Here is a 15,554-nt window from a genome sequence, read left to right on the forward strand (position 1 = left end):
CAGGGAAGTGTGACAGGACCATATTTGGTCTCTATATACATAAACAATGAGATGGATAGAGTGAGCAGTGATCTGTGACTGTCAACATCCAAAACTTTTTTGTATAAACTGGCGATGTTTTGTTCCATTTTTTTCTGCTAAGGCTTTCTGTTCAACTCTGACATCATTAACATTCTTCAATTGTCCTCCTGATTCACTTACTAGCTCATTTTCCAAAACAATTAATTTATTTTCTAAAACATCAGCTCATACATTCACACTTTAACCCCTCTGACAACCCATTTTTTAGCTCTGAAACTTGATTAATAAATTGGTCCATTTGATATTGTACCCTATACATTTTACTATTGTTTTCAGTTTTCAGGTCATTTAATTGTCCTTGTAGTGAGGTAAATTTGCTATCATTATCTCATTTCAGTTAACTTGTCATTAACTGCATTAAATTTGCTATTGTTATCTGTTCTTATTTCAGTTAACTGACCATTGTCTGCACTAAATTTGCTATTGTTATCGATCTTCATTTCCTCTAGTTTTGGCATAATTAGCTGCAAAATATAAGTTTTTGTGTTTCTTTACTGACTACAATTTCACTCATCTCAGACATGTCATGGCTGGGTCCTACAACTTTCACTTCTGCATCACTCCTACCCTCGTCTCTATTCATTATGGTGACAAGTACACAAGTCCACAAACAACTTAACATCACAAATAGTTTGTACTTATCTTTCTTTTTTGATGTTTCTTGTTGTAGTTGTAAAGTCCTCTTTCATTCGATCCCGTCCATCATTGTTGGTAGTACCTTGTCACTGTTGATACTGTTTACTTTGTTGGGGAGCCCTCGGTCTTCTTTCTTCATGTGAGCAGAATTACATTCGTACATAAACTGCAAACACCACTTGTAATCGACCCCTCACATCATTTGTTGCTTGTCACTGTATTTATGGTTAAGTCTTTTAATAAGTTTTGAGAGGTGTAAGATTTATAATAAACTTTTAACTTACCTTCTTTTCTCATAGTTGGTTCCAGTTCTTCACATCTAGTGGCTGATTCTTGAAGCTGAAATTTTTGACGTTATAGGTTCTCATGGTTCCAAGTGACATCATAAGTTTTGAAGTAAGCCTGTTCAGATTTTTTGTTTTCTTCACAATAATTTATTTTCTCACATTTTTCTGTATCACACTGTCTTTTGAATTTTCACATTAACAAAGCCAAAATTACATTGTTATTTCAAATTACAAAAACACGTCCGATCACATCATCTACTACTTCACTCTGCGGTAATAACAATATTCCAAAGGATTTACAAATTTTCTTGACAAATTAATTTCTGTTAATTTATATTATTACTTTATAAATGAATCCAGAATTATAAATAATAATCAGTGCCAAACTGCATAATTAAAAATAGAAATTTTAAGTGTGCCAGATATTTTGTAATTTCCAATATTTCTCAAAAAATGTCAACTGTACATTCAGAGCTAGTGCATATTGATTGTAACAGAGAAAACAAAGCAATTTATTTTTAAAGATTTTATGCTGAAATATAATACATCATGTACAAAATCATATGAAATTCTTTTTAGAAAAACAGCAGAAAGAATATTAATTTATTCAAAATTTGAAGGTATTTCTGGTGTTGATTACTTCTGTTGAGAAAAAGTAACGCCAGAGGAGGGTGTCCCTTTACAATTGACAACCCACATAGGTTGAGTCATTTTCTCCAATACTACTGTCACTGACATACTCCATTGCCTCAGCAGCTACTGTAGCCTGAAATGGACCAGTCAGCAAATGAACAAGGTGCCACAGGGATGATAAACCTGGAACTCAAGATGCTGTTGAAGCCACTGTCAGGGCAACCTGTATGATGCTCCCCATTGCTCCCAACAGTAAAAATGCAGGTCTGGTCATTTCTGATTTAGTATTGTTACTGGATTTGGACATCAGTACTGAGATGAATGAACCAGCATTGATTGTTCAGAGTTGTATGGTTTCACAGCTGTAATGAGGATGGTGTGGACACCTAATCCACTGCAAGACCCTCTGACAGCTTAGGCAATGAGGATATTGCACATGTGTTCCTTGACCAGTCGTGCTGATGTATCTGAAGCTTTCTAGTTGCTGACATTGCTATTTACACACAGTAACTGATTTGTTCTAGGTTATTTTTCATAGTTTCATATTCTGCTTTTGTTTGCATACTGTTGGCAATTCTTGGCTTCATGTTAGAATTCCTCTTGGCTTGTCCTTTCATATTTGTGTATGGTTAATTGCCATCCACTCAGTCTTTCTGGCCAGTTGCCGTTTTCCAGAGAAAATACCTGGTGATACTTCTCCATCTTGGTATGTGTTACAAAATCATCAAAGCAATTCAGATGTGTGCTGCTAGGCTTGTTACTAGTAAGTTTAATCAAGATGTGGAGTGTTACTCAACTTAAATGGGAATCCCTGGGAGGAAGGTGATGGTCTTTTCCTGAATCGTTATTTAGAAAGTTTCAAGAACTGGTATTTGGAACAGACTGCAGAATGATTCTACTGCCGCCAACACACACATCTTGTGAGGACCATGAACACAAAATAGGAGAAATCAGGGCTTGTATAGAGGCACATAAATAGTCATTTTTCCCTCACTCCATTTGTGAGTGGAACAGGAAAGGAATGGGTACAGTGGTACAAGGTACCCACTGCCTTACACCACTGTCCTGCTGAGTATATATGTAGATGAATATACAGAAGAAGTTGAGAATGCTAAATCTTGGCATTGTAATGTTAATGATAAATTTGATTGAGAAAAACATGCAACAGACCTACTGAAATGACTGAGCTGGGTAGCGCAGTGGTTAGCCCACTGGACTCGCATTTGGGAGGACAATGGTTCAAACCTGTCTCTGGCCATCCTGATTTAGGTTTTACTTGATTTCCCTAAATCATTTCAGGCAAATTCTGGGATGATTCCTTTGAAAGGGCATGGCCAATTTCCTTCCAAATCCTTCCCTAATATGAGCTTGTGCTCAGTCTCTAATGACCTCGTTGTCAATGGGACATTAAGCACTAATCTTCTCCTCCTCCACCTACTGAAACACTGCAATAAATTTTTATTCATAATGTGAATGTAGTCAGTGAAATGGTAAGGAGCTATGTTGGCAAGTGTTTAAGTGCTGGATCAAATAATTTGATACAGTTTTGATAAGTTTATTTAACAACAAGATCAAACATAAAAACAATAAAAGTTTTAGTTCTCTTAATGTTCCAGGCGGACACTTTAGAAAAGCAATTTACATCCTATTAACTTTTCTGCTCATTTAAATACTCAGAATAAAATATGAAAAAGAACTGCAATGATTAGCCTCCTTAAACACAACATGATAAAGAAACACAGAAGTGCCCTCACAGTGACCATGTGTTAAAATACAATTTTAAAACTATTACAATTGGTAGCTCATATTAGTTAGCAACCATCATAAGCCAAATTAAAATAGCTTTTGACAACTAGTCATGACAGCAGTCAGATTAAATTACCAAAACAGAGAATATCAGAATTTCATTATGTGCTTCAGGTAGCCAACTACGTTTCAAATGTGTTGCCAAAACTTAGCAAGCAACTTTTGAACAGAAACCTTCAGGAAACAAGCCTCTCTGCTGGATTACCTTTAAGATTCCTTAGATTTTTAAGGCTTATAAACAGTAAGAGGCTGCCTGAAACAAACCAAAAGTCTTTAAGCTTTTAAATACTGTTTTGACAAGCACACAGAATTAAAACTGAATTTAAACACACAAAGCAGATCAAATATTTATTCAGCCAGTAAAACAGAAAATAAAGAATAGACCAAAAATAGATTACATAAGGACAATGTCTGTTCACCAAACTATTGGCTGCATACAGACGATGCAATCCTCTGCCATATTTGAGGCACAACTTTATAAAAATCTAATGAGAAGAAATCTCTTGCTTATTAGAGGGCACCCACACAACACTACAGCAAAACTTGTCTGAATAACTAGGATGGCAGAACCTTATGGCAGAACACAGGTATTTTCCTAAAATCCCCTCCCTGGCATCTAACTGGTGTAAAGCAGATCCTCACTGCAGTTTCCACATTGTTTCTCACTGCAGTTTCCACATTGTTTCTTGATGATACTAAAACTGCCATAGGTCTTCTGCCGACTAGGCAGGGACTCAGATTCCAGCCTGTGACATGCTGCTGTCCAAGAAAGAAGCAAACAGCCACTCCAACAGTGAGGCTGCACTGTTAATGGTCAACCCATCCCACTTGATACTCCAAACTGACCCAGCTGCTGAAGCCAGTGCTTTGGTCAGTACATGGAGCCATCAGCAAAATGTTGGCTGCAACTCCCAGTACTGCATTGGATGCTCAACCAACCTCCTTGCCATAGCTCATGCACAGGCCTTCATGCTTATGAAGCACTATGTTGCTGTCCCTTAGTGGTATACCAATACCTCTTCTTCTAGTTGTCTTCTTGTTTGTTCTTGTTTGTCCCAGCTTCTTGAGATCTCTTGATGAAGAGACACGATATGCTAAGTTCTGTAGTGATACAATGAAGTTACGCAACAGTTGGTGATTAAACTTTTGGAACCACTAATTTATTGGCATTTACAGAAAGAAAAACACTCTCATACTCTCATGCAGTCAAGCGTAACATTTTGTGTGTGTAATGGGACTTACTGCATCACAAATCATTCTGATAAATTAAGATGCGTTAAAGTGTTGCTAGGCAATGTAATCAACATGGTGATCTGTGTCTCAATTGAAACTGAACCTCAATATTTTAAATAAACTTTTTTTTGGTCAAAATCAGTACTTGTCTCAAAATTAACTTCCAACTCAGTGCATTAAGTCCAAGTGCATTTGTAACTATTGTGTGTGATTTATAGGACAGCTCAATTACCCACTGGCATGCAATGTATTTTAAATCTGGCATGCAAGTTTCAGTTTTCCTTAATGGGCTAAATGACTCTTCTGCAATAACATGATCTCATGTAAAGTCTAACTGGATTTGTGTCCATATGAGGCAAAAATCATAAAAAATAAAATTCGTCACACAGGTCAACGAACTGTACATGCCCACTTTTGCATTTTGTCCCAGAATAAAAGCTGCACATAAATTCATACATTTTTCATGCATACAAAAATCAAAACACCTTTATATTAAGCAAATAAATTATGGCATGCAATTACTAATGAAACATTTCCAATTCAGAATAAACTTCAAGGACTTGTATTTCATAATCAATAAAATTTATCGCTTGAGAGAAACTATTAGTTTGCTAAAATGGATTCAGATTACAGTCAACTCATGTAGTTACCAGGCAAGGGAACAAAGACATCACTCTAGAACAGTAGGTATTGATAAAGGATCTCATGTGGCTTAGTCAGATCTAAGAGATGTTACAATAAAAACAGCTGGTGTATTTTTATTTATTTAATTCCATTATGTTGTGCTGAAGCTTATTCTTATGAGTTACCATAAAATATGATAACATTATCCAAATATATTTAATACAAACTATTTGTGATGTTAATTCAAGAGTGTCCTGCAGAAGTATATTAAAAAGAACTCTGTGTGTTAACTATTGCCTCTCAGCATATTTACCACTGTTGAAACTAAAAGAACGGTGTGTACCATGGGGTGATTTACTGTTGCAAGAATGTTCATTACTAGAAATCAACTAACATATTGTTTTCTGTTACATACATCTCACAAGAACACAATGAAGATGAAATTGGAAAGATTGCCATTCATATGGAGGCTTACCAGCAGTTGTTCTTCCTGCACCCCATTTGTGGCTGAACATGAAAGAGGCTAAATAACAGTGGTACATGAAATAACTTTGCCATATCCATAAGATGGAGTAAAAATGGAAATGTCGTGTGGCTAGGGCCTCCCGTCGGGTAGACCGTTCGCCTGGTGCAGGTCTTTCGATTTGACGCCACTTCGGCGACCTGCGCGTCGATGAGGATGAAATGATGATGATTAGGACAACACAACACCCAGTCCCTGGGCGGAGAAAATTTCCGACCCAGCCGGGAATCGAACCCGGGCCCTTAGGATTGACAGTCTGTCACGCTGACCACTGAGCTACCGGGGCGGACATAAGATGGAGTATGGGTGTAGACGTAAATGTAAAACTAAAAACTCTGGGGAAGTGATTACCAGGTGGGTCCAACAGGAGAAACGAGGTCTCACTCTGTTCTTAAAAACCAAACTCCTCCCGAACAGGCCATGAAGGCCCAAAGGTACTGACTGTTGATTGTGCTTTCCTCAGCTCATAGGTGTCACTGGATGCAGATATAGAGGGGCATGTGGTAAGCACACTGCTCTCCCAGCCGTATGTCTGTTTACGAGACTGGAACTGCTACTTCTCGATCAGATAGCTCATCAGTTTGCCTCACAAGGGCTGAGTGCACCCCACTTGACAACAGCACTTAGCAGACCGTATGGTCTGCCCTACTGTTCTTCACTTCGGGCGCTGATAACCTCATTGTTGTGCGCCCTAAAACACTAATCATCTGTTCTTAACTTAGGTGAACAGATGGGAATCACTGTTGCCACTGTGGCAAGGCCGTTGGCAGATGTAAATATACTGAATAAAATTCGTCATATTCTTATTTTGCAGACCAATAGTGCCATGTTGTTGAATAACAGAAACAAACATTTTCAGTAGCTTCCTTCCAATCACAAAAATTTTAGCTACTTATTTATTTATTCAAATGAATTTACACACATTGCAATAAATAAGTTAAGAACCAGGTGATGACTGTTTGCTCTTCAGCTTCAAAACCATTGCATATTGCGGGGAGGGGAGGGGGGGGGGGATTATTCATAGCTCAACACTGAGTTAGGCTCTTAGTGTAAATACCATGGTTTGTGCGATTCTTGTTGATATTGCACCATTGTCTTCTGGGAGATAGGAAATATTGGCTCTGTCATGAGATCGGAGTTTGTGGCATTTTGATCTTGCCAAAGTGAGGTCTAGTGATCATTGAAGTTGAATTCATTGAGTTGGTTGGTGACTGCTACAGGTGGATGTCTTGACTTCATCTCAGTCACTGCCATTTAAGAAAATCTTAATCAACATAAATGGGAAGGGATGGGCAGCATTACATTTCTTCAACTCCAGTTTGAGAGCTGCCAGTCACCTAATCTGCGGAGGTTCAGTATTACCTAGTAATGGTAGCCACTGTAACAGAGGTGTTCTATGTAATAGTTCCAGTTATGGTTCACATTGCCTGGTTGAGCTGTGTGTTGACAAGCTTAGTATGGAAGCTATTGATCCAGACAGGAGCAAAGTGTTCTGTTGTTGGGTGTATGAGGGCTATTGTGCCAATTCTTAAAGTTTCAGCAGTAACACCCCATGATGTATTGGCCAGCTTCTGAATCCAGCTGGGTCTAGTTTTGACTTTTGCTGATAATTTTCCGAGGTGGTGTTTGAAGCTGAGTGTTCTGTTGAGGGTTTCAACAAGGTATGTAGGGTGTGGATTATGTTTCAATTTGACTTTATCATAGTGAACTAAATGTGCTCTTTGAGCTTCTCTGTTGTCAAGATGAAATGATTTGATTTCATTTTTCTTTACAATCAGCTGGAGCCCCCATTGTTTGAAATGTTTGCTAAATATGCAAAGGTCTTCTGCCAGTACACCCTCAGTTTGAGCAAATCTTGAATTTCAGGTACTGATGGCAGGGCAGTATCATATGCATTATGAATTTCTGAGATTTTGTTGATGGTATATCTGAGATGTGTATATTAAACATTAGAGGAGCTAGTACTGATCCAAGTGGTAGACCACTTTGTGGGCTAAGATAAATACTTGACTTCTCACTGAGGTGTACTGTCACTGAGCATCTCACAGAGTAGATGAAGGAATAAGATAGTAACCTCTTTCTAAACTCTGTCATAGGCTGAACTTAATAAATGCAGCAGATGTTTTGAGTTGTTGTTGGAATCCTCTCTCTATGTAGGTTGTTAACGAGGTCCAGATTGCAACAGCATCTTCCTGGTATAAAACCAGCTTGGTCTATTAATCTGCTATTGTTTACAAATATGTTATTCACACAAAATATTCTTTCAAGAATCTTTTAGCAAGTGCTTAAAATAATAGAATAGTAATAATAGAAAGATGACAATGAGCATAAATTGTGAAAAGACAATGAAGAAGATTCCTGTAATGAGGCCAACTGCTACAACATGTGATACAAGATGGGAGAAGTCCATGACAAAAACAGTGCACAACATACCTCCACATCTGTAATGTGGAAGGCTTGGAAATGTTGCTGTAAGCAGTGATTGGACATTTTCCAATCTGCTGCCACCTCCTCAAACAGTGGAAATGGAGGGGAAGCCTAGCCAGTGATGAAGGGAGAGGGGGGAAGCAATGTTGGCATGACCTGTTGCATGACCGCAAGAAATTTCCATCTGTTGTTGTACCAACGTTTGAAGCAGAGCTTCAATGTCACAATGAGAAAAATGTCACAAAACAATGCAAAAAGCAACTGCACACCAAAATACTGAATGTGAAAAATGGTCCTACTCATTGCCATTGTGTTCTGACTACAAGAACACACAGTTCATAACAATCACAACACTTTATTACTTCAAGAATACTGGTAGAGGAAAACACTTGCTGTGGAGTGGCTGCACTACTATTCTGAGACACACTTGCTGAATGTCAACATATGACTGAGAGTGAGACTGGCCAGGCCCAACTCATTGAGCCATCAGCTGGCCATGTGTGCATGTTTTTCCTACAAGCTTGGAAAAGGAAATACATTCCGAAAGCTAGCCAAGCTCTGTACCTTCTGTTTGTGTAGCTATCAACAACACAGCACTCAATCAGAACTTTCTGTACGTTACAGCACCGCATCTCTCCCACTCATCCCTGCCACATCATGCCATGCCACTTCTGTCAGCAATGTGCCTGAAGCTTAGTGGGAGAAACATTAACATGTTCTATTTCACTCTTCCTCCTTAGGAGAAGAGGCGTAAGCTTGTGGGGATGTAACTCGATGGAGTTGCCCAGAACAATATCACTGCCCTGAGGTAGTGCATCTAACCTCTCTGGACCTGCAGTTAGTTCTCTTTGATCGATGTTTGTGACAGCATTCTTTGTACCTTGCAGGACAATAAAATATACTGTATGATACCCTAAAATGTGAGAAAATCAATGGAAAATGTATTTACATAAAAAATTCTGCAACACTCTTCCATTTTATTTAGTTCAAACAAACTGTGAGGACCTGATGTTAGATTTTCAGCTTCAAGAATCACACCCCTAGACAAGAAGAACTGAATCCATCTCAACATGGCAAGCTAAGGAAGCTTTGAAGATTATTGTAATCTTTGCTCCACACAAATCATCATAAGAGACTTAGCTTATTAATTACTTGAAAAGGGTATTGTTTAATATGGACAATAAATGGAAGGAGGAAGGAGGGGAGAGATTACAAGTGGGGGCATTAACCATGATTAATTGGCTAATAATGAAGTTTTATCTGTTGCAGAAATTGTTGTATTTTGTTGATTTTTGAAATTTATGTACAGATAAATTTTTGACCACTGGGATCAAAACTGAAGGTTGCCCAACAAGGTATCTTTATACCAACAGTGATGATGCATTGCCAATAATGATGGAATGGATCTAATGAAAGTGAGGAGGACTTGACAAATACATCATCATAAAGGAAAGATAGTACAAACTATTTGTGAAGTTAAGTTGTTTGTGGACTCACGTGCTTGTTAATTAATGAACAGGGAAGAAAGCAAAAGTGAGGTAGAAATGGAAGCTGCAGGATCCAGTAAGGACATGTTTGAGCCGAGTAAAATCGTAGACAGTAAAGAAACAGTAAAGACTAATGTTTTTCAGGTCATTTTGGCAAAACTAGAGGAAATGAAGACAGATAACAATATCAAATTTAGTGCAGTTAATGAAATGCTAAATGATTTGCAGACTACTTTGGGGAGATTACAAAGCTCTTAGGGAGCACTCTCATACACATTATGCAGCACTGGTGATTTTGTTATTCTGTTGAGTCTCTGTTTATTATGAAAACTTCAGAAGAACTGTTTATTTATTTATAGTAAGTGTTATGTACTTTTTTTGACATGTTCTTCATTCCCATGAGTCGCCTACCTTATGGGCATAAAAATTTACACGGTACCTAATGTAATATGACATGAAAAAAAAGAGAAGGAATTAAATACATAGCTGCTGAATAGGGAAAATGTTGTGTAGCATATTTTAAGATGATTATCATTTATTTCAAGGTCCATATTGCAATATCATTTGTCAGTATCTAGTGTGGTGGAAATGTTATATTGGTCTCCTAATCAATGGGTGCAAAGACTGGCCTCTTTATTTCTGTTTCATACTGGGTGTAATTTGTTTGTAGATCTAATGAATACTTATGAATCATGAACATATTTCTTTTAGATCTATAATCAACACTGAAGGAAATGAAATGAGTATTTGTTTTAGGGGATCTGTGAGATATGATGAGTGACTGACTGAATGAATGGAATCACTCTGCTAATTTTGTGTTAACAGTATTGAACTGAGGCATGTTACATGAATTTCTCTTGTTCTGATTTTCTCACCTCTTCAAAGTAGATTCTGTGTTGGAATAATAATTATTTGAAGTAGATTACATGTCATGTGTGATAAGTGTGTGCCTACAAAAATGCCAACTTTTGTGGTTCCAAAACAGTTAACACCTTCACCATAAAAGTTGTATGTTTTATATGAGTGTTCATCAGCATAAGTATCTGTAATTATTATGAAGAGTGTACTTTCTGCATTTGTTTGCTGTGTCATTGACATAATCACCCTCACTGTGACTGTTGTGGAACCAAAAAATAACTTTCGGACATCACCCATACAGCCAGTTGTGTACTGATTTTTTAACCTTTAAATGGGCAATAGCATGAAACTGTTAAAAAAATTATTATCAGTTACATTCAGTTAACCTGAAATTAAGTCCATGATCTAAGAAAATTGAAATACATTCATCAGTGTGAAAGGAGAGTTGATAACACACACAATATTTATTCATGTACTACACTGTAGTGTAAACAATAAAAAAATCATGTTTCCTGTTCTCATTTGTCCTTCTGCTATAAAATTATATGGGAGCTTAAATACTTTTCTGTCTTCTGTTGCTCAAAGAGTTTCAGTATTTGTGCTAAAAGAGTTTCAGTATTTGGTGGTGATGCATTGCCCTTGGTCACTAATATCTTGGTTAATATATGTACTTTTATATGTGCCTATTAACATTTCTAAACTTTCATCTTCAGAATTTACAGTACTAGTCCCCAATTCTGTGTTGTCATTGTACAGTTTCCAAAAGGGAATTTTCCTTTTTATACAATTAGCCATCGTTCAGTTGTTTATTGGATTTACTTGTCTAATAATGTACTTTACTTTTTGAGTAATTTTTACAGTTCTGTCGCCTAACTGAAATGGGGACATCTTTTTTTCCAGTTTGGTTTGAACCTACAGATGTCTCAAAGTCCATAAAACCATTCAGAAGCAGCTTATGGAAGTCATTATACGCATTTTCACCCAACTTAAATGAGCTGAAAATGATGGCTAGAGAAGCAGGTATGATCTCTCCCTCCCTCCCTCTCTAAATTACTTTTGTTACTAGAATATTCCCAGATACTAATGGATGTGACTGTTTCCAGTAATTTTCAGAGTACTGCATAATTAAATGTTATGTCATTTACGCCTATTTATCCACAATACGTTGTATTTCATCATGTTAAGCATGAACTGCCAATCCCATTATCAAGCACTGATCCTTTGTAAGTTTTCCTACTTTTTGTTATATTTTTCTTGAGGTTTTTGTATATATGTTTCATATAATTATTGGCGGAATTTAAAAATTTGCTACTGGGACTGTGCACTGCTTTAGCCATTTAGTAATGTATATCACATGAATTCCTGTCCCTACTACCTACTCTTACCTTTTGGACCTTCCAGGCTACAGCTGATCAGCTGAAATCTCTCCCTAACACAACTACATCAGATAATTTATTCATGACTGTCTTCAATAACTTTCTGATATGTTGCATCACTGTGGTTCCTGAGATTGGAAGGAGGGGAGGGGGGCTGTAGAATCACCTAGTTACCTTGGTTGAACCATCTTTCACATTATTTACCTTGTTTCATATCCAGAATCTGTACTAACTGTACAAGAGTTATTGTATTATTTACAGATATAAACATGCATCCACCATCAGTGTCCAACCTATCTTTATTACATTCCACTCAGAATTTAAAGGTTTAGAGAGCACTTATATTAGGAATAGATTTACAAAGCAGACACTGCAAAAGGAAAAAGTAACAGTTTTGTAAACACATTCCTATAGTCCTACAATCCAGTTTCCTCTAGAAGAATATAGAAATGTGGAATTTTCATTTCTTATTTGATAGATCAATCTCTCATTAATTTCATACAACATTCAGTGTGGCAGCTGCAGATAGACAGTGCTGTGGTAACCAGCACTTGAGATGGGGGCAAGATGGGTAAGGAATATGTAGTGAAGAAATGTATACAGGTCACATGATCTGGGTGGATCATTCTGTTTATAGTTCAGGTGCCCACTAGGAGATGATTTTTCAACATCCAATCCCTAAGTGCGTGAAATGAGTAGTCAACAATTATTTATTTAGGGTACTGATATGCAGAATTATTTCTCCAATTCTGTGTGCAATTACTACACAATGAGTGTGCTATGCAGCTTGTATCATGGCCCGTATGTAGAATTAACAATGTCTTTGGAAGGTATAATTATGAAGTATGAATGTACACCGTTGTACTTTAGAAACTAGAAGTATGTATAACATAAAGCTTCACAAAAACGTGGGATAAAATTTTGCAAATGAAAGAAACTTTCTCTGTTGCTATCTTTGTAGTGAACTTGAAAATGTTCCATCTTTGTCTCTCACATTGTAAATTTTTTGTTCACAACATATACAAGATGATGGCAGTGTAAACCAAAACTGATTGCTGATGAGGTATTCTTATAAAACTAAAATATTGTTATCAAAATTGAAATCATATTTTTTATGATGCAGCAAACTGTTGTGCTTTTTATGAGAACAGAGCTTACCTTTTTTGGTCACTTTCTTTTTTTATATTCTACACATATAATATCAATTTGTGTGAATGGATTAGGATCTTCATAAATTTTCATTTTGTCAGCTTCATGGCCAAATGTTGGATACCTGTATCTGCTAAGAAAAATTTGTTCTTTATTTTGAAATTCTGAGACTAAAGCCTATCAAGTAAAGTAAAATAATTTAATTTAAATTGTGTTATGTTTCACATATAACTGCACAAGAATGTTTCACCATACAGAATGCCTGGTCCTTATTTCTGCTTTACATTGTAGGATTTCCAGTGAACATGAGCCTGAGCATTCAAAAATCTTCCCCAGAGGAAGTTCTTGAAGAAGTGACAAGACTTGGTAACTATTTAGTGAATGAAAGTATCAGTGCCACTGCTGTTGTCACTCTGGGAAATATTGGACTAGCTGTAAGTACCCTCCTTATTGATACTTAATTAGGTTATTGGATGGATGATCTTGTTTTACATCAGTCTGCTACCTTCATGTTTCCTGTTGCCTGTACTTTTCAGGCCCTAACAGCTTGTTTGGTCAGCCTAATGCATATCTGGCATTTCTTGTGGATTTTCCTTCATGATTCAAGCCTGTGACTTCTGCAGCACAAATAAGTTCTGAATCATGAAAAATGTTACAATATTTCAAGAATTTTAATATTGTAACATTTCTTGTTTCATTGACAAGTATGTATTTCTTTGACACCATTGATCACAAAATATTGCTTATAAAAACTGAACAGTATGGACTCAAAAAAAAAATTGAATCATTCCCAAGCAGCTGTATACAGAAGGTGAATGTGAAGTACGCCTTAGTTAAATAACTGAAATCCTATTTGATAGTAAACCTGTTAAGCAAGATGTGCCTCAGGGCTCAATACTGTGACCTCTGCAATTTGTCCTGTATATCACTGACTTGAGCCAGAATGTAGATGCCCACAGAACCATCATGTCTGCAGATGACACAACTGTAATTCTCAAAGAGGACAACACGGGGGCACCACAGAGAACAGTGAACTTGGCTACTGAATAATTCAGTGACTGGCGTACGTAAGACATACTAACCATTAATGCTAAGAAGACGGTGTAACGATTCATTGATGAATGAATGCAAAATTATCATGCTTCAGAAAATTTGTTCACATTAATTGACATTAATTAACATCCGAACTGCACACTCGTCATGTAAACAAAACACAGAGAGACTTCACTGATCTCTTAGACTTCCAAAAGTAACTTCAAAAACTGACTGTTGCAACATCACTGCATTGCTTTAAGTAGAATTTTAACAATAGCTTCCGAAATAAAGCATTATTAATTTTGTACAATTTTGATGTTACAATTAAAATTTACAAAACGTAAAGAAACTGATGTTACAGCCAAATCAGGTATAAAATACAATATTGAATGACAATCTTTTATAGTAATATCTTTAGATTTCCATAAGAAAATCATTCTGAACTTTAATTACAATAATGTCTCTCATATTATTTTAGTTACATAATTAATTACAGTTTGGATCTGGTTACTAAAATGTAATGGTAGTAAATAGCTAGTGCTTTACCCAATTAAATACGTAGAATGCACAAATAAGGCCTCAAATTCTGGAAATTGGAAAACTGAGAGATGTAAACAATTGGAGAGTTAATTAGAAATGTAATTACAAACAAAGAATATTAATTACAGAGGAAGACATAAAAATAAATAACAAATGAAAATACATCGCTTGGTAATAACTTTTAAGCTGTTTCTCAAGTTAGTCAGGTCCAAGGTTACTGAATTTTTAGATTACCAAATGGTTAATTAGAAGCATTGATTTTTTATTCTAAGATCTGAGCAGTCTCTAGTTATTTATTTCTGAGGACTTATTACTTCAGTTTCTTGATTAGTTACTTAATTTAGTATATGTACATAATTTTATCAATGACAACGATCCACCGATAATTACGACAACACACATCCTTCCAGAACATTCCACACACCTTTGCAATAAGTATCAATTTTTTTATCAAATAGGACAAAATGATATACATAAAGACACACATACAAGACCTTAGGAAGCACTGAATTGTCTGATAACTATCCGGACACATATAAAAAAGGGTGGCACCGAACATTTCATATGAGTCCTGGGGGAGGCTGTATCGTTATACATCTCTCCAACCATTCTTACAAGTATTACTTGTATGAATGACTTAAATACATACACACAGTCCAAAAAAAATCAAAAAAGTTTTCTGTTCTTAGCTGTTGCTCCAGTCACTGGTTCACATTGCACCTCTTAAGGAATTGGCAGCTCACAATCATCAGTCCTTTTGTGCTGTCCATCTTGTGTCTGCAACCCCTCTTTTTCAGTATGTCTTTACGCTGCAGTAGCACAGTCCACTATCAGTTTCACGGTTTTTTTTACATTTTCA

At 36.5% G+C, this 15,554-nt stretch overlaps 1 protein-coding gene across 1 annotated transcript in view; it reads left to right on the forward strand.

The window, feature by feature from the left end:
* LOC126456035 (uncharacterized) overlaps positions 1–15,554 on the forward strand; it is a 329,352-nt gene that overhangs the window by 273,266 nt on the left and 40,532 nt on the right. Inside the window, exons 6-7 of the mRNA XM_050091791.1 lie at positions 11,496–11,615; positions 13,412–13,554. Of these exons, the coding sequence (XP_049947748.1) occupies positions 11,496–11,615; positions 13,412–13,554 (263 nt within the window). The remainder of the gene's footprint in view (positions 1–11,495; positions 11,616–13,411; positions 13,555–15,554) is intronic.

Source organism: Schistocerca serialis, chromosome 2 (genome assembly GCF_023864345.2).
Source record: "Schistocerca serialis cubense isolate TAMUIC-IGC-003099 chromosome 2, iqSchSeri2.2, whole genome shotgun sequence".
Taxonomy (NCBI): Eukaryota; Metazoa; Arthropoda; class Insecta; order Orthoptera; family Acrididae; genus Schistocerca; species Schistocerca serialis.